The 19,137-nt window shown below is 40.3% G+C and overlaps 1 protein-coding gene across 8 annotated transcripts in view; it reads left to right on the top strand.

The window, feature by feature from the left end:
- The first annotated feature begins 275 nt into the window (after nt 1–275).
- MBTD1 (mbt domain containing 1) overlaps nt 276–19,137 on the top strand; it is a 34,123-nt gene continuing 15,261 nt past the window's right edge. The window contains exons 1-10 of one of the 8 annotated variants that reach the window (XM_033076580.1): nt 296–383; nt 2,125–2,313; nt 7,930–8,131; nt 9,262–9,398; nt 9,974–10,088; nt 10,177–10,262; nt 15,695–15,812; nt 16,417–16,551; nt 17,021–17,109; nt 18,430–18,664. In XM_033076580.1, the coding sequence (XP_032932471.1) occupies nt 7,978–8,131; nt 9,262–9,398; nt 9,974–10,088; nt 10,177–10,262; nt 15,695–15,812; nt 16,417–16,551; nt 17,021–17,109; nt 18,430–18,664 (1,069 nt within the window). In that variant the 5' untranslated portion in view covers nt 296–383; nt 2,125–2,313; nt 7,930–7,977. Of the gene's footprint in view, nt 384–619; nt 2,314–7,929; nt 8,132–9,261; nt 9,399–9,973; nt 10,089–10,176; nt 10,263–15,694; nt 15,813–16,416; nt 16,552–17,020; nt 17,110–18,429; nt 18,665–19,137 lie in introns of those variants that run through there. The other 7 variants (XM_033076573.2, XM_033076574.2, XM_033076572.2 and 4 more) reach the window with 7 other exon arrangements.

Raw genomic sequence — 19,137 nt, 5'->3', positions numbered from 1 at the left:
GCACCGTCACTCGCTGGCGGGCACGGCTGCTCTTACCCTCCCCGCGGTCCCCGCCTTGGTGCGGAGCGCCCACCCCCGGTAACGAATGAATTCGCCCAGAGTGCGGGGATATGGCAGTGGGGCCGCCCCGCGCAGCCCGAGCCCGGCGGGGGCGTGTCTGCGCCTGCGCAGCCGTGCGCCCGTGTTGTTGATGTCCCGGCGGCCGCAGTCGGTCCCGGTCGCTCCCCGGCGCTCGGAGCGGCTGAACTGCCCGGGCCGCCCCCGCCCCGCCGGGCTCGGCCCCGACCGCGGGCACCCGCAGCGCCCGAGCCCCTGGGGCGAGCGCGCAGAGGCAGCAAGCAGCTCCTGCCCATGAGGGCCTGATGGAAAACACAAAGGAACTGGTGAGTACCGGAGCCCGCGGGAGGCGCGGCCCCGCGGAAGCCCCAGCTCCTGAGGGGGGGAGCGGCGTGGGCTGAGCCGCGGGTGGGAGCGGAGCGACCCCCGGTGCCCGCGGGGGGAGGCGGCCCCGCAGCGTGCGGGAGGGAGCGGGGACACCCCGGGTGCTGCGGGGGCGGCCCCGCGGGGTGCGGGGGGCTGTGCCCGCCCGGGGCGGGGGCTCCGGGGGCCGGGCCGGCGCTGCTGCTCGGGGAGGGTCCCGGGGAGCCGCGGCAGGGTCCGGCCGTGCCGCCCCCACGTGTCCCGGCCGGACCCCTTTGTTGTGGCCCGGCTGTGCGGGGTCGGGTTTTGTCCTTTCTCCCCTTTCCCTGTTGTCCCGGAGGAAAGTTTGAGCTTCTCGCGGTGCCCTCGGATCCGCTTCTCCCCCTGCTCCGCTGAACTGCGGGGTTTCAGTAACTTCCTCCTGTACTTCCAGCCTTTAAAGTTCACTTTTCCGGCATCCTCGCATTAAGTGCTGGAGAGTTTTCTTTAATATCAGCGCTTCAAAAGTTTTGCATTCTTTGCGGCCGCTTCCCCCCTCCCCGTGCAATTTTTATGACTTCTGATATTGTGACTTTGTTCCCTTTATAAGGAGTAGTAAACTTGTGAAACCAGTTTCACTTTCAGGTTGTTGCTGGAAATGTTTGAAAGTGTAGCAATTTCTGCCCCGCGTGGCTTTGAAAATTAAATGTCCTACTACAAAGCATATGCTGATGATGGTAAAAAAATCTGTGTGTGAAAAAGCAATTTATTTTAAAATGTGGCTGGCAACTGTTGTGATTTTTCACATCTAAACCTAGTCGAAACTGAAAGCTGCAGGGCAGTTTCTTGTATTTTAATTGAAAAATTATTTTGCAGGCTTGAGGACCTGCATTTACCTATTTATTGTATTCAACAGTTTGATTTTGACTTAAAAGGAATGGAATAAGGCTATGAGAGTCTAATCTGGAGCCTTTAATGAGAACTAAAGCAATGTATTTCCTTAAGAAGGCAATAAAACTTGGCAGGTCATTTGTCTTTACTCATTTCTTCAGCCTAGGCATCGTTTTGAGAAAGTGTGTAATGTAGGCTATAGGAAACTCTGCAGAGGGATCTTGTCTCCCAGGAATAGCTCAGGTATTGTTCTTGAGAACATGTGGGCTTGTGCACGTGCAGAGAGATTGCAGACTGGAAGAATTCTCTTCATTGTTCCCTGAAGAGCAAGGTGCCTCTGGTAGCAGTGGTAACATGCACAGAAGTTCCCTCTCATTGGCTTTCATTTCTCTTACCTTCTAAAATCTGATTTAATTTTGCAAGGCTTATCATATCTTCTGAAAACCACTGCTGCATTCCTTCATTTCTCAGGTAAGTTGGTACACTCTGGGCATGTGGGATTATTTGCTGAACCTGGCTCTGAGTACATGGAATGAATTCAGGTGTTGAAGACTTTGGTTTTGGGTTGGTGGTGGTTCTGGGTTGGTTTTTTTTACATTTAAATTTGTTATTTTATTTGAATTCCTGTTTTTTTTTGTTTGTTTGTTGTTAATGGTAACACAGTGTTTAAAGTGAAATATTTGCCTCTTCCAAATACTCCTGTAAGGGCTTTGTAGAAACATAATGGAGTTTGTAAAAGATTTTTAGTTTTATCAAAACTCAGATATTTCACATATTAATCATCACACCCCCCTCCAAAATTTCCTGCTAATGTGATATATTTTTTTATGAAAGAGTCTCCCCTCTTGTGTGAAACCCCCTGGGGAAGAGGCTATGGACAAAACCATTGGCAAACAGCAGAAACTGGCTTCAGACAAAATGCTGTCATACATAGCAAATGAAGAGACAGGAAAAAACATTTCTGTAATTTTCCAGCAGAGATTTTACTTATAATAAGAGTGGAAGGCACATTTCCAGATAGAGGTGAGTTGCTTATATAAAAAAAGTAAGTTTGGTTGGTTCTGATTTCCAAGAATCCCAAGATGTTTAGCTTTGGGGTTTTTTGTTTGTTTGTTTTTAATGAAAGCTGAAAGTGTGTTTTCTTTAAATTGGTACCATGTTTGAATTTTCTTTTTTGGTCATGTTCTGAGGCACAATTAGGCTTCAGTTCCACAGGGACAAACTACAATTCTACTGTAAATTCTTTTGGCCAACTTGCATTTAGAAGAGTTGTAATAAATTAGTTCTATTGTAGTGTTTCCTTAACATCCAGAGCTTGTAGCATAAAGCATCAATGAACTTTTGAAAACAAAACCTGTGCATCAAATTTAAGTCTAACTTGGAAATGCCCTTGGATCCATTAAGGATATGTGATTAAAGTAAATCTGTTTTACAGCAGACCCTTGGCTTGAAGGTTGTGGTGACCTCATAGTTGACCTTGGTCTCAGATCCCATCTGTCCATAGTTCTGTCCTGTTTGGGGGGATTGGAGCTGGATATAGGAAGTGATGCCTCTGTTCAAGTGCTGGTGTACCCTTGCTAAAGCTCTTGTACTCCAAGCTCCAAATTGCTGCCCTTCTGAATTCAAGCCCTAGATTGAATTCAAAAGTACCAACAACCGTTTGGAGTGGTTTGAAACCTTTCTGTAGCCGTTTTGATTGATCCTCCTGTGGCCAGCTGCACTTACCTGGGGTAAAGAGGCTTGGTTACATAATAATGGGGTGTTTTTCTTGCAACTTTTTACCTTCAAAAGTATTTTGCATAAATTTTGCCAATGCTTGAGAACAGTTTTCATAAAGTCACTAAAGCCATTCCCTGAGTGTTTGATGTCTAAATAACATGAAATGGTTTTTCTACCATGGATTTCTCACCCTTTGTGCCCACTTTTTTGTGTTGTAAGAGTAGTTACTACACTCAAAGAATGTATGCTATAATGTGTTGATCAAATTCAATGTGTGTGTGCATGTATATGTATATAAAAATGTATGTTAAGAGTGAGAAACTGGTTCTTTTCTTATTTGTTTAGAGTTGCCTTCCTGCTCTCAGGAAAACCAGTTTCCTTAACTATATTCTGTTTCATACCATTCGCCTTATGTAATGCTTAATTAAGAGTATTTCTTAAAAATACTCTGTTGTCAAGTATTCACAGGGAGGAGGGGAAGAACAGGAAAATGGGAAGTTGGGCAGAATAAGAAAGCAGTTCTTAAGAGTTCCTTTCTCCACCCATCCCTTCAAAAAAGAAAAGTATGCAAGAAACCCCCCAAGCAAATCGTGCAGGGTAATTTGCCAGTGCTGCTCACACTACATTTTACAGTGCTCTGACTGAAAACCTCTGTTGAGGAACCAGTAATCTTTATTAGGAAAATAAACCTTAGCCAGAATGCCTGAAAGTTTGTCTTGTTCTTTTGTTTGTGCATTACTTCTGCTTAATGTACAGATAGGCTCTATTAGTGGAGTAGATACTCAAGCTGCTGCTCTTTTGGCATTAACCAGCTGCCAGGTTCTGTTTTATAGCAAGCCAGGCTTCTGCTCCAAGCACTTTCTGTGGATAGACAGGAGGCTGTTCCCTGTTCTGTTAGAAGTTGAACACTGATCAGGTTGTGTTTTGAGGAAAAGACAATCTCCTCAGCGTGATTTTTGGTGCTAAGTCCAGCTTTGAAGAGTAGGAAATTGGTTTGATGTTGATTTGAGGGTTGGTGGGGGTTTTTTGCACACTTGTTTTTGTATCCAAGACCCTGCAGCTGCTGTGGGGAGAGGTTCAGACAGACAAGGTGTTGCTGTCGTCTGGGGAGCCTGAAAGGACTTGTCAAGAAGTGCTTGTCCTTCACATGCCCAGAAATGACTTCCAACATTGCTTGTTCCATCACCTCAGCAGGGATGAGATGAGGCCCTTTGACCTGTCATGTCCTGGGTTCTCCTTTTGCCTTTTCCAAAGATAGGGGTGGGAACAACAAAGGGGCAGAGGATGTGTGCATGAGGTAGATGGTTCCAATTTCCTGGTGCCTCTGCTGAAGCTCACCATAATCTATGAGAGGCCACCAGCTCTTCAGGAACTGTTGATGAGATTCTAGTTGAGAGCTTCTGGAAAAAGACTGAGGCCCTAGAAAATCAGAGAGGGGAAAATTTTGTACTTAATTTTCAGAAGAAAAAAGTGAAACCAGCTAGCAGGAACTGCAGGCTGCTGCTGTACTAAAGCTGCTGCTTTAACTTGTTTATAATTGTTTGTCCTTTTTGTAAGGATGTATCTTTGACCTTTTAATTCAGAGCAATGCTCCAACTTTTTTCACTTCCAGATGTTAGAGCTCCTTTTTTGTTCATCTGAATTCTGCAGGAAGGGTTATTGAAACTTCCTCCTATTCACTTATGTCCACAAATGCTGTGTTTCAACATGGGTTAAAAAGAACCTCTGTGGTGTTTGTTATCAAAATAGAAGTGTTTTGATCTGCTCTAACAAAATTCCACCATAGGTATTTGTGTATCATCTTCCCTAACTTTCACCTACTTTTGCATACAAAATATTTTGTTGGGTTTTTTTTTTCCTGTAAACCCTGCTTTTTTGAAGTCTCATAAAACATTTTGAGTAATTTCCCCAATTGCAATCCAGGTAATAACTACAAATTAACATTAGGAATTTCCTGCATAAATTATCTGGCAAATATGGTCATCTGGCCAAAGCTGGGATACAAATGTTTTATAAAAGCTACAGTGTTATTTTAAAATGGTAAGCAAAACTGCTGATTTAAATTGCAGATTTGGTGTTCAGTAATTTTGAACTGGAACAATTTGGCTAAATATTAAGTAAATGGAAAGGTGATACATGAGATTTGTTTTGACAGCATAGTTAAACTCAAAAACTTGATGATTGCTACTTTTGTAATTGTATAACGCTGAAGAACAGTTTTTCCTAATCGAGCACCCAACTTTTATTTGCAAAGAGAAATTGTTTTCTTTCCTATCTGTGGATATTGTGGCAAAGAGAGCTTACCAGTAGTACTGAGGTTCTAAATAGAAGTGATGCAAAAGAGCAACCAAGAGCCAGGTGCCCTGGTGTGGTGGTCACCTTGCCCTGTGCTTCAGCTTCTGGTCCTTCACCTTGCCCCCAGCTCCCAGTTCTTCCACCTTCCCTGGCAGTGGGAGCAGAGCTGGCATGGGAATGGGCTGCACTTCAGTTCCTCCTGAGCAGCACCAGCATTTCAGACCTCTGCCAGCAGAGCACTGAGCAGAGCTTCCACCCTATAGGTGCAGCTTCTCAAGTCTGGAGTGGGAAGGGAATTTCCTGAGACTGACTTGTACTGCAGCCTCCATAAGAGGGCTGAAGCCATAGAATCACACCTAATCTCTTAGTGAAATCAGAGCAACTGATTTAAAGAGGATGAGGGCATGAAGAGGGAGATCCCTCCCTGGGCTCTGAAACACCATGAGTATCTGTCCATAAAACCCTCTTAGCATCACAGTGCTCTGGTGGTGCTGCTGGGAATGCTTCATAATGAATCACACTTTATATCTTAGCAGAGACTGTGGGCAAGAGAACTTAAATACTGTGAGATATTAAGGAGCTCCTGAAATCTTGAGAAAGATGTCTAGTTTTCATCTTCTGCTCTGAAAATTCCTGCCTGTGTTGGCAGGACTGTATCCATGGCAACGTTGTGCTCAGCTTCTGCCTTAAGCTGCACACACGTGCACACACAAACAAGTCACTGGTCATGGATGTTCATGGCAGGGGGGACAGGTGACATAGGACAGGTGACACTGGTCATGGATGTTCATGGCAGAGGGGACAGGTGACACAGGTCATGGATGTTCATGGCAGAAGGGACAGGTGACATAGGACAGGTGACACTGGTCATGGATGTTCATGGCAGAGGGGACAGGTGACATTGCTGCCAGCACAGGTCAGCTCTGGGCTTTGTCTGCCATGGCTCAATGTTTCCTCTGGGAAACAACCCCTGGGCACCCTAATTGCTGGTTTCAGTGCCTTGAGGAATTTGTCAGGTTATGGCCTATTCTAAATTTGAATACAATTTTTTTTTTTTTTTGCTGAGGAGTACATTTATAATTAACATTGCGCTGATTTTTTTTTTTGTTGTTTTGTTTCAGAACTACTGTAAGTGTGTTAAAAGTGTTGGCCTTATTGCATAACCTTTTGTGCTTACTGGGTTTTTGGAGAATTGCTTTTTTTTAATAATTGCATGCTAGGGTTGGGTCAGCATGGAAATCAGTTTTCCTTTGTACCTACTAGGAAATTCTTCCATAATAGGATTTACTTAGATTGCAAAGGAGACTGTAATATAATGTAATAAAGGGATAGCATGGCAGAAAAGGGCTTGAATGAGATCTAGCAATAGAGATGTTCAGGCATATGCTCAAGGAAAAGGATTTGGGGAATTGTGACAAAATCTTGAAGCTATGAATTCAAATGCAATTTAGGAAGGAAAAACCCAATCACATTGCTTTTCTGTCTACACTGACTTTTAAATAAAATTAGCTCTTGGAAAAGGAAGTTGAGCCAAAGGCTTTCTTAATTTTTCTTCTGTTTGCTTGTCTGTACTTCATTCCCCTAACTTATGCTTTTATTGTAGAGTTTCTTGGTTTTCTTTTTATTTGTTATTTCTTCTCAAACTTAGTAGATACTGTTTAAGATTATGGAAATAATATGAAACAATTTTTTTAGCTTAATGAGGGCAGCTCACATAGGAGTAGCCTTGTTTCAATAGAACTGTGTAAGATATTAATAAAGTGAAGATTGTCACTGTATCAAAATGCATGTGGTGGATGTGCCTCAGAAAAAGTACATCAGTTCATCTCTTGCTTCTTTAATGTCTTTGCTGGAAATTGCTTAACTGTCATGTCTCCTTCAAAATTGTGTGGTTTTATCCTACTTTAGACTTTTTTGAAACTATTATGTATGTTTTTTGTGTATGACAGTGGCAAATTAGTCACCTTTCTCTCTTTCAGCATTTGTACAGACCCTATTGCCATAGTAACTGAGCTCTTCATAATGGTTAATGTATTAATCCTCAGAACAGCCCTGTGAGCTGAGAGGTGTTCCTGCTTCACACAGGAGTCACGGATTCATAGGGGAGCTGAGTGATTTATGGATAACCCCACAAGCCAATGAGAGCAGAGAGCCTCTCATTCCTGTTCCTGTGGTATAAGTGCCCTCTTGATTGAACTGTCTTTTCTCTGCCCAGCTTTCTCAAATGAATGAATTTTAGTGGAACTGGCTGCAGCCATCTGGAATGTGCTCATTTGCATATAAGATCCGTGTGGCTGTCAGTGTTCAGCACATCAGGCTTAATGAACTCTAAAGATACCAAGGACATTAAATGTATGGATGACTCCTGTGTATTCTCAGTGGATCAGGAGATAGATTTTTTTTTTCCTTCCTGTATATCCCAACACCAAAAACTGGCCAGGTTTGATTATAGCAATGCTCATGTAATTGGCAATACATGGCTCATGTCTGTCCTGATATAGCAGTGCCTTAAAATACCTACTTTTGACCTGTGAAACTTTTTAAGCTTAACTTTGAAATCTTTGCATTGAGAACATTGTGCTATTCTTTGGTTTTTTTTGTTGTTTGGTTATTTTGAATTTTTAGACAGAACATAGTTCCCGAGTGGAAAGGAAACGCCGAGACTCGTTCGGGATGTTTGACGGTTATGATAGTTGTAGTGAGGACACCAGCAGCAGCTCCAGCTCAGATGAAAGTGAGGAGGAGGTTGCTCCTTTGCCATCCAGTCTCCCAATTATCAAGAACAATGGGCAGGTTTATACTTATCCAGATGGCAAATCTGGCATGGGTAAGTATGTGCTGTGTGAGTGCAAGGAGTTGGATGTTGATGGGTTTTAGCCTGTGCTGGGTTGTGAGGGTCCCATCCCAAATGTTGGTTTCAACTGAAAAGAGACCAAAGCAGCTAAAAAATTGGGGTTGGTTGGTTTTGGGAGGGGAAGTTGTTTGGGCTCTGAAAATAAGAGAGGGTTTGAATCCTGCTGATGGGGAAGAAATGGTATGGGAACATCTGCCCTTTGTCAAATATGTTCTCTGCACATGCATGTGTGTGTTCTTGTGTGCATTGGTTTTATTCTTGGAGCTTTCAGGACAATGTCTGTGTTCTATCTATGCCAGGGCATACCTTCTGTCTGCCCTTTAGGTTGAATATAGAATATGTTTAAATATTTTTCTTCCTATACTAGGAAGACTTCATTACTGCTACTGTATAAAACCTGTTAGTGTGTACCTGTTCACTCCTCCCTAGATGTGAGCTGGAGGATACTAGGAAAATAAATTTAGAAGGGAAGATTTCTTTTATTATCAGGGAAAAACATTCTATATGAAATCCTAATGATTAGTGTAGAGCTCTCTCTGGGCAGAATTTGGGTATTGTCTCACTGACATTAGTTGGTCTCTGAGTCTTGCTCATCATGGAATACACTGTGGGTGATGCTATCCACCTCTGAAACATGATTCTTGCCAGAAAGAAACATTGGTGGGCTGGGGTACTTGGGATATGCTAATTTATGAACCAAACAGGGGATCTGATTTTATTTCAGATTGGAAGTATTCAATATTTAGAGGAAATCAAGATTGACAGGCCCAGATTCAAAGCAGATGCTTCCTTGAGAGCAGAGTAAAACCAAAAATCAATTTGAGCTGATTTAGCTGACTTATTCACTTGCTCTGGGGGTGAAATTAATGGGGAGCAGAAAGAGGCACTGTTTCACCAGTGAATTTGAAGTTCTTGGTGTTTCACTGGTATTAGTCGTGGTGTTCTGAATTTTTTTGACCCCAAAGAAAGTTGCACAGGAAAACTTCCAAAACTATTCCATGGTACCACCTCCAAGACTTTCATTCTATCCTCTTCATGAATCTTTACTGCAGTTCTAACTCCACTCTTAACATGTTGGGTTCTTTTTTCTCTCCTCTGATTAGCTACATGTGAGATGTGTGGCATGGTTGGTGTCCGGGACGCTTTTTACTCTAAAACCAAGCGCTTCTGCAGCGTGTCCTGCTCCAGGAGCTACTCCTCCAACTCCAAGAAGGCCAGCATTCTGGCCAGGCTTCAGGTAGTGGTACAGACACCATTTTCTTTACATCCTTCCTGTCATCCCTGGGGCTGAAATTGGGGGTTTGTACAGATGGCTGCATGGTTTCAGATCAGTTTCTTGGGTAACTTGAAGGGTTTTTCATAGAGTTGCAAAGTAGATATATCTCTGAGTTAAAATATTAATCAAATAAATGTTTGTAATAGTCAAGAAAAGACAGAAAAATGTCAAGAAATGTCTTTACACCTTGTCTCAAATTCATTGCAACACATGCCAAGAAATTGCATTGCTGTAAGTTGGATTAAAAGTTCTTCATTTTTTACCTACTTTTAAGAGATACCTTTTTTCAGGTAAACAGTGAATCTATAATGCTGTTCAAGTTGGGATGATAGTACAAAAATTGTCTTTTGGACACTCCTTACTACTGTTTTTAAAATTCATTTTGTAATACATGTAGTTGTGTGATACTTAGTCTCTGTGTACTTCTAATTTTAGTTTAAATCTGCCAAAGATAGCTTCAGACCTGTGGAATTTTCCTGATGGGAGTTTAGAAAGATGTTATTTACTTGGGTTGTTTTTTTGGGGTTTTTTTTTTTTAGGGTAAGCCTCCAACAAAGAAGTCTAAAGTTCTACAAAAACAGCCTTTAGTGGCTAAATTAGCAGCATATGCCCAGTACCAAGCAACTTTACAAAACCAGGCAAAGACAAAAGCAGGTAACAGCATATAAATGGAACAGAGAGAAAAACACTGAAAGATTTGTGCCTCAATAGCAGCTTCCTAACTGAAATAATTTTCCCTTAGCAGCTGTCCCTGTGGAAGGTTTCAGCTGGGGTAACTACATCAATAGTAATAGCTTTACAGCAGCTCCTGTTACCTGCTTTAAACACGTGAGTATTTCTCAGTTTGTGCTTTCCTTCTGTGTTTGTTTGTATGAGTGAGTCCGTGAAAGTTCTTGAATTAATTTTTCCAAAACATTCATATCCAAATATTTTTAATGATCTGTGAAATACAACTGTGAGTATGACTACTTTTTGGATAATTATCTCTCCTTTAAAACCATTCTGAATACAATCAGTTACTTTCATCATATACACACTCTCATAAATAAAAAGGAAGTCTCTTCCACACTTGAGAATTGTTTTTCTTATGTTCAGGTCACAAAATCATCCCATGTACTGCAGAGTAACAAACCAACCAAGTCAAGCTGTACTGAAAACTGTTACAAAAAGCTTTTTAGATTGTCAGGCTTGTTCCATTGTGTTGGGTTGATCTTTTCATTACATACTTAGGTTTGGGGGTTCTTAATTTTTAGTCAGATTCTCCCTGTCAGTGGTGCTGATTGTCTAGTATGGGGAAAAAAATGAAGACCGCTTAGAAATCTGAAATTTAAAAAGTTTTCTTTGTTTTAGAGTTGAAAAAGTTTCAGACAAAAAAGACATTCTTTAATGACTGAGGAAATTAGGGATTGGGAGAAATACTTAGCGCCATCTGTCTGTATTGTGTTTGTAAAATTCCAGTAATAAGACTTTAGACTGGCAATTAAAATATTGTCAGTACTTTGTCTCTTAAGTAAAAGCTTTGACAGAAGGTGTTTTCTCAGCATATTTTTTAATTTGAGAAGTTGAAGTGTTCTGTATTACAAATTTTTTGTTTTGCTTGAAATTATGTGCTGAAAGTTGTAATCAAAACAAACATTTTGCTTCATGGAAGTTGTCTGTGAGGGAGAAGAGACATTATTTTCTCTCTGGCTCAGGAATTCCTGCTGAGCCCTCTCAACTCATAAAGCAGTGGGAGTTGAGGGCTCCTGGCAGTTGGCACTTTGTGAATAGTACCCTTTATGCTCAGAGGTCTCAGCTACTGCCCAGAACACAGCCTTGCCTTAGGAGAACTTGGGGAATTTGTATCAAATTCCACATGCTTGGGTCAGCATGTTTGCACTTTGCTTTCACAGCTATGTATCTGTAATGAGTGATTTCATAAATCCATATCAAAAAGCATCATTTGATACCATGGGCTGTGCTATTGTATCCACAGATGTCTCAGGATGGGTGGCATCCTCTGTTAGAGACAGCTACAATTGTCAGGTCACTTGTAAATCATGCTCCAGCGTTACATTTTATCAAAAGGAGTTGTGTCGTCCTTTCTCACTGCTTCATTCATTCAGCTGCCCAGTGAACCAAGACCCCACTCATGGTCACCTTGTACCTCGAAAATTTTCACCAGATAATGGCAACAGTGCTACCAAGTAGCCTGAAAGTTGTTTTTCTGTCCTCAATTTCCTTTTTCATACAAGTAAAATGTGAATCCTGCAGTTTTCTTTGGAGAGTTCTACTTCTTTGGTGGATATGAGTTAGTGTTATAAGGATATGATTTGCATGAAACCTTAATGTATTTATTTCTTAGAAAAATACATTATTTAAACCAGTCAGAATCTGAAAAACACATCAGTGCTTTTTTGTTAGATCCTTCTCTTTGTCCCACTCTCCACTGATAATTAAACAATATTCTTTTTGCCTTTCTGGGAAGATTATTGCTGTTTTCTGTGTACTGTATTGCTTTGATTTGTAAAAGTTTGTATTATTTGATGTTTGTTTACCATCCATATTATGGATTTCATGCACCTGTATGTGTGTGATGGAATGCATAAAGCTTATTCTGCTCAAGACCAAAGTTTTGAATTGACAGTAAAATCATGACATATCTACCCTTAAATGCATTATTCAATAAAATATATTGAATTTACTGGTTACTCTGGGTGTATCTGTATGGGTATTTGACAGGGAACATTAGGATCAATATTAAAGAAAGTTTAAGGGAATTAGGAGCTATGAGATTTTGCTTTTTAATTATTTTTTCTGATAACCTAGCATACTTCAGTATCTCAGGTCCAATGCACATTTTACACATCTGTTTTTCTGGTTTTGTTTTTTTTTTTCCTGGGAAGCTATTTCTTCAATTTAAAACAGTTACATTTTAGAATTAAAGTATCTAATTCTTGGGAAGTTCTCTCTCTTTCTCTTTATGATAAAAATTTCAAAGTATTTTGATGTACTTCTTGTGCTTCCATGTTACCTTTATTCCAGACTTTAGTGTTGAGTAACACCAATGAAATTCAGCAGCAATGGAGTGGCCATGCCCATGACTTCAGCATTCAGTAAACTGAAGTGGGGAACTGCTTTGGTTGGTGTCCTACAGGAAGCCCAAGATAATCCAGAATTCCTATTTGTGCACCTTGCAGCCTCTTTTTTATTTAGTCATATTGCATTAATCAGGCACACAGCAGTAGCTGCTGCAAGGACAAAAACTCAATTTAATGTTTTTAATATTGAGTTATGGCTTAGTCATATACAGTGAGCTCACTGCTGACCTGCATTCCACTTTTTCTCCTCTAAACACTTACTCTTTTCTATAGGTGCTTTTATTAGTTCAAACCATTCCTACAACTGAAAGCAAATTACAGTGGTTTGAGTTGTTTTTCAGTACTACTTACTGAATTAAGAGCACAATTAAGAGCAATTATTTATTTTCACTCTGTTTCTGGTGAGAGGCACATTTCCTAAAGTTCTTTCTTCCTGCTGAATTTTATCCTGAGCCAAAATATTTTCTTTCTCTTGATTTCTTGTGTTTTTAAACGATATCCAGTGATTTAAGGGAACATTTCCAGGATGCTACACTGGGTGGCAGTGCTCTGCTTTGAAGGTTTTTGTCTCAGCCCTTTTGCACGTTTTCTCCTCTGACACTACCTGATGCTGGGCCACTGCTCACACACGAGGTTTCAGCATTCCATACAACTCAGGAGTTGATAGCATCACTATCAGGATTTGCCATTAAAATCCTGATTTAATTTAAAGTCTGGGATCATGGCAGTGTTGATGCCATCCAAAACCTTCAGAAAGCACAGAAGCAATGTGAGCTCTTGGTCCAGGTGCGTACGTGGGAATAGTTGGCCTTGAGGTGCTCCTGTCCAACAGGCCCTTCCTGACTGCACCTTACCTTGCAGAGAAGGCCCTTGGTGCTCACAGATAGAGCCCTCCCAGGTCATGTCCCGGAGCAGGAAGCCAGGAAGCAGCTCTTCCTTGTTTGGGAGCGATGTGAAGTGGATCTCTTCGTCATGAGTCTGAAAGGTAAATTTGTTCTTACCTGTAAATGATGGTTCTGCTAGTTCACACTATGCCAATCCAGACTGCAGTCACCTTCCAGCCAGCAGATAAGTAAGACTTAACACTTCTCTAGTGCATTTTGAGTTTTTAAAAGCACTCTTCAAACATTGATTGATCAATCAGATGAGACAGAAGAGAGGTGAAGATGGCTGTTACAGCCCTGGTTTATCCAGGTCTTCCTGCTTCAAGGATATCCCTAATGAGTGAAGGAGGCTGAGATGGTGCAGGTGTGCTGTAAACCATCCCTCAGGACAGTACCATTGTCTGACATTTCAGCAGTGTGCTGCACAGGATGGCTTCCTTCTTGAAAGGGTTGAGCCATATGGATTGGTGTAGGAGAACTAGCAGAACCAATGTTTTCACAGACAAGGACAAATTTAACTTTCTGCTATTTCCGTCTATACCAATCCACGCTCTAGAAATGAAATTTCCATTATAGGTTGATGTCAGAAGTGTTTGGATATACTGTTCTCTCTGAATCAACTGAATAGATGAGCAGGCAGTAAAATGTACTTCAATTGAGTGCAGCTGGATTATGAAATTATTCAGCACTGTTATTTTTGATTGTGTGGAGTCATCTGTATCTCTATACAGGCAACAAAATTTGCTAAAATGTGCCGCTTGAAAAGTTTCCCAATTCAATTAAAAAATATACACGTCAATTTAGAGAGGGAAGTGAGTATGAGATGGGACTTAAGTTGTATCTGCATATTTTGTGTGTGAAAATAAGCCATCTTTTCAGTTGGATTTTTCTCTACCTGCCAGTTGGCAGGAGAGAGCTCTGTGGTCTAGACTGGTGTAGATGGGACATAGCAGAATGTGAAGAGACCAGGCTTCAAGAATGAAAACTGGCATATTTACACTTCCTGTAAGAGTTAAAACTAATATAACCTCAAATACTTCAACTAGTGAAGGCATTCCCTTTTTTAAGATAATTTCAGCTTCTAGTGCTGCTAGTGGCAATTGCTGATTGCCAGCAAAATTCTAATATTGTCATTTTCAGTCATTCAGGATTAATCCACATTTCTTTACTTGTAGCTCTCAGCAAAAATTCTATGCAGTTGCAGGCTATTCCCACTGAGTAGTTCAGTTCTCTGGGTTTGCCAAGAGCTTTGTAAATGAGACGGTGCAGAGCCAGAAGATCCCTCCTTCAGTTCTCCCAGTGACAGCTGGGTAATCTCTGAACTGATAAGAATTTCTCAGAATTGATGTGACTGTTGTTATAAAACAGCCAAAATCTGAATCTCTTTCCTGAGTGGTCTCAAGTTTAATGCAGACTGAGACATTTTCTAGCTTGTTACCAACATAACTTTGGTTGAGTTACTGTTAAGAATTTAGGTTCTTCAGCACTGTACATTTCTGGTATCTGCAATACCATCTTTGTCTGGCATTCATGATGCTCTGTTCAACAAAATGTTCTTCTGGACTTAGCAAATAAAATATAACTTCTATCACCAGCTTCTGCAAACCCTTACAAGTTCATCAGGCAGATATTCCTTCTTGTTCCTAACCTGTTCCTCACATGGGACAGTGTGAGGGATCTTGCTGTGCCTTTCCTTCTGGTGTCCATTAAAAAGGTGCCACTCTGAGCTTTCTGTTCTTTTTGCCTGCTCCATGGAGTGATGTGAAAGCCTGTTCCTCTGAGAGAGTGTGAACCAGTGGGTGATAAACCCCACCATAATAAATCATCAGAATAGATTAAAGAAGTCATTTTTAGGCATTCTTCCAGCAGCATGCCTGACTTGCAGAATTTAAAGGTTTTCATGTCTGTGCTACAGGTACCATGATTTTCTTGCAAGTAGAATTGCACAGCAATTTCCACCATTTTTACTAACAGCAGTAGTTTCTTCCTAATTGAAACATCACAGAATAAAACTGACCTTTGAGAATGTACAATTTGTACTTAACTGCTGTCCTAACTTGGACTGGTATGGGGTTTTTTCAGTAGATACACAGGAATAACTGGATACAATTACAGTATTGTGCATAGTTGTCAAATCAAAGCCAAAGTAGGTTCTCATAGAAACAGTGGTTTCTAACCATATGTTTGTTATCTGTATATTGAATGTTATGTCTTTTTAAGTTGCTTGTAGACAGATAACAAAAAATTAATATTTTCACATGGTGAACTGATGACTTTTTAACCCCAACCTTGACAGGCACCCATGGGGACTTGCTGGGGTGATATTGCAGAAGGAGTGCGAGTGGAGGTTCCAAACACTGACTGCAGCCTACCTACCAAAGTCTTCTGGATAGCTGGAATTGTAAAATTAGCAGGTAAATGTGTTTTAGTTGAAATTAAAATAATCAAAAGAACTGTGTGAAGGGATCAAAACTTCAGTGATCAGCTGATGAGTGTAGTGCTGACACTGGTCAGGCTGGCAGACCCTGCAGGTTACACATTGTAGTGCTGTCACTGTTCTGCACTTGCTGCTGTGATGCTTGAGAATATCTGTCCTTGGTTTGGATTTTTTAATATTGCCTCAGAGTGCAGTAAGAGCAGTGCAGAGCAGATAGGAGACTGTATAAGAGTTGTCAAGAAGCCTCATTGTCTTGGTAAAAAGTTAGAAATTCAAGGTCACAGATCTAAGATATGAAAAAGCAGATACTGTGCGTAATTTTCTCATCTATATTTTCTAAAGGATTATAGTTCAAGAATTTAAATTTTATTTAAACTTACTTACATGATAATACATGCATTTATCAAGGTAATCCATTCTGTGCATTAATAGCATCCAGAAATGTGCCACAAAAAACACCTTACTATTAAAAATTACATTTAGAAACCCAGTGTAAATGTACATTATGATTGATCAAGAAATATTCATACATATTTCATAATCCTGTTTCATTCTTGTATTTTTTTAATACTTTGTTTCAGGCTACAATGCTCTGCTGAGATATGAAGGCTTTGAAAATGATTCAAGTCTTGACTTCTGGTGCAACATTTGTGGGTCTGACATCCACCCAGTTGGTTGGTGTGCAACCAGTGGGAAACCCTTAGTTCCTCCTCGAAGTATGTAAATAGGAGCCTCACTGACTGATTTCAGAGTGTCTTTATTAAACTAAAGTTGTTCATGGCCCAGATATCAAAGTATTCTTCTACATAAGAACTCCTTCAACAGTTATGAATTAATAATTTTAATTATTAGATAATTAAGAGCTTGACTGATGCTGAAAGTTTTTCTTGGATTAGCCCTTCTGATGCAACTCAGAGCGTTTGAGGTCAGGGTGGCAGCAGTTGGCTGATCAGTGATGGGAATGTGCACTGATTTTATTTATACTTTTTAAAATTCTTTACCCTGGCCCATAAATTTAATCTTGGGTAGCATTCATTCTCTGAAGAGACTTTTTGTGATTACTGTCATCTAGGCCTTCTAATAGTCATCTGGGATTTCTTCTTTACATATTCCACACTCTAGTATTGTCTCTAACGGGCACAATTAAAAATCAGTGGCTTATTTTTTCCCCTTCATTTGCAACAGCCATCCAGCACAAATACACAAACTGGAAAGCTTTTCTAGTGAAACGACTTACTGGTGCCAAAACACTTCCTCCTGACTTTTCTCAGAAGGTAAGGCTGATGCAGTTGCAGTGATGTTCTGTAAAAAAACTGGGGCACACTGTGAAGAACTGAAATATTTTACAGTGGCACATTAGTTCCTCTTGCAGTGAAGGAGACACAATAGTTTTTTCCCTTAGGTATAGTTTCCTTGGAATCCTTTCTCCAGTTATGTCCACACTTGTGAGTATGCATTTGGAAAGCTGTTTGCTCTAGAAAGAATAGCTTTCTATAAAAACTAGTTAGTCTAATTTAATTTTAAAATACCCCATTTAAAAAATCCACAGAAAACCCAGAAGTGCTCATGATACGTAAGAAAAGTGCCCATGCCCTGTGATAAGTAAGAAAAATGAATTTTTCTGATTCAGGATGATTTTTATCATGCACTATTTCAAGAAATATTCAAGAAACAGGATATGTTAATACAGCATGGATGTAGAAGGAATAAAGAGCATACTTTGAAATCTTAGTATTTTTTTTCCTACTCTGGACTAGGTTTCTTTCTAAGTCATGTCTTCAGGTGTGGCAGCTGTTGCATAGTGTGCTGTAAGTTTACTTAACAATATTGAGATGATGGTGCATACAGTTCTTAGTAGAAATATGAGACTTAATTTGTTACTTTACACTGCATGTAATGTTTAAAAAAACAACCAAAAAGCTTATCTGCAGTTGTTAATTTTTATTTTAAAATTGGCTCAGTTAAAAGCCAAATTAAATTGGCACAATCTCAACCCTTTGGGGAGCTGGTAATAAAAATGGCAAGTGACTGATTTTTAAACACAGTCTATTTTCACAAAGCAGATTAACATCTGTTTCCTCTCTTTTGTGTATTTTGAGAAATACTTTTGTAAGCGGCCAGCTTTAATTATGTTGAAGGTTTGTTTTCCATGCCTTAAAATGAAGTATTTTAATGCTGCTTTTAAAATGCTGTCTTTTGAGTGGATGACAAAGCAAGAACAAAAATTCAGGAGGTTTTTCTTGTTAAAGTTGTTTCTCAAGGTAACTTCACCCATTGTTAACAACTGAACAAACTTTCATTATGTCAATGGAAAATTCCTTGAACTTAAGTGAGAATTGTATCTCATCTTAAGGGATGACCTTGAAACAATTAAAGCATTGTAGGATCTATTCTTAGTTTTCTGAAATAATTTGTTACAACAAAATAGAGAGAAAATTTGTGTCACTTCTCCAGGTTTATTAACAAGTCCTTCAATTAAATGAGGAGTGCATCAACACTATGCTTTAATAGACAGGATATGGAAAACCAGAGGATATTCTTGCAGAATGTGGGTCTGAGGATATTCTTACAGCATGTGTTTGTGTTGCTTCAAGGTGTCTGAGAGTATGCAGTACCCATTCAAAACTTCCATGAGGGTGGAAGTGGTGGACAAGACTCACCTGTGCCGCACCAGGGTGGCGGTGGTGGAAAGCGTCATCGGGGGCCGCCTCAGGCTGGTGTATGAGGAGAGTGAGGACAAAACTGATGACTTCTGGTGCCATATGTACAGCCCACTCATTCATCATATTGGCTGGTCTCGAAGTATAGGACACAGGTTCAAAAGATCTGGTGAGTTTTTGGTTTGGGTTAGAGGTGTTTTGTGGGTGGTGTTGGTTGGGATGAGTCTGGCTTGAGCAGTTTATACAATTAAACTGCCTTGAATAATGATATTTAAAAATATGATATCATGTGGCCCAGGATTTTAATTTTCTTGCACTCAGGAATTTCAGTTAAAATGATAATTGACATATTATACAGCAGTGAAAAGCTACAATAGTCTTTAGGCTGATTCGTAATGTTTAGAAGATTCAATGATTAACAGAGGCCAGGAAACTGTAGGCAGAAAAACCTTGAACTGCACAATTCAAGCATGGTAAACTTAATTTTTCCTGCTGATACCTGGAATCACAGCCCTGCTTCACAAATTCCTGGTTTCTTCACATCTAACTCCTCTTTTTTTGTACAATACAGTGTGGATAAATATCCTAGTAGATACAGAATTTCTATCTACTTGCAAGCATATTGTTTGCTCTGAACAAAAC

Source organism: Catharus ustulatus, chromosome 20, assembly GCF_009819885.2.
Source record: "Catharus ustulatus isolate bCatUst1 chromosome 20, bCatUst1.pri.v2, whole genome shotgun sequence".
In the NCBI taxonomy this organism is placed as follows: domain Eukaryota; kingdom Metazoa; phylum Chordata; class Aves; order Passeriformes; family Turdidae; genus Catharus; species Catharus ustulatus.
This window is presented reverse-complemented; position numbering and strand designations above follow the sequence as displayed.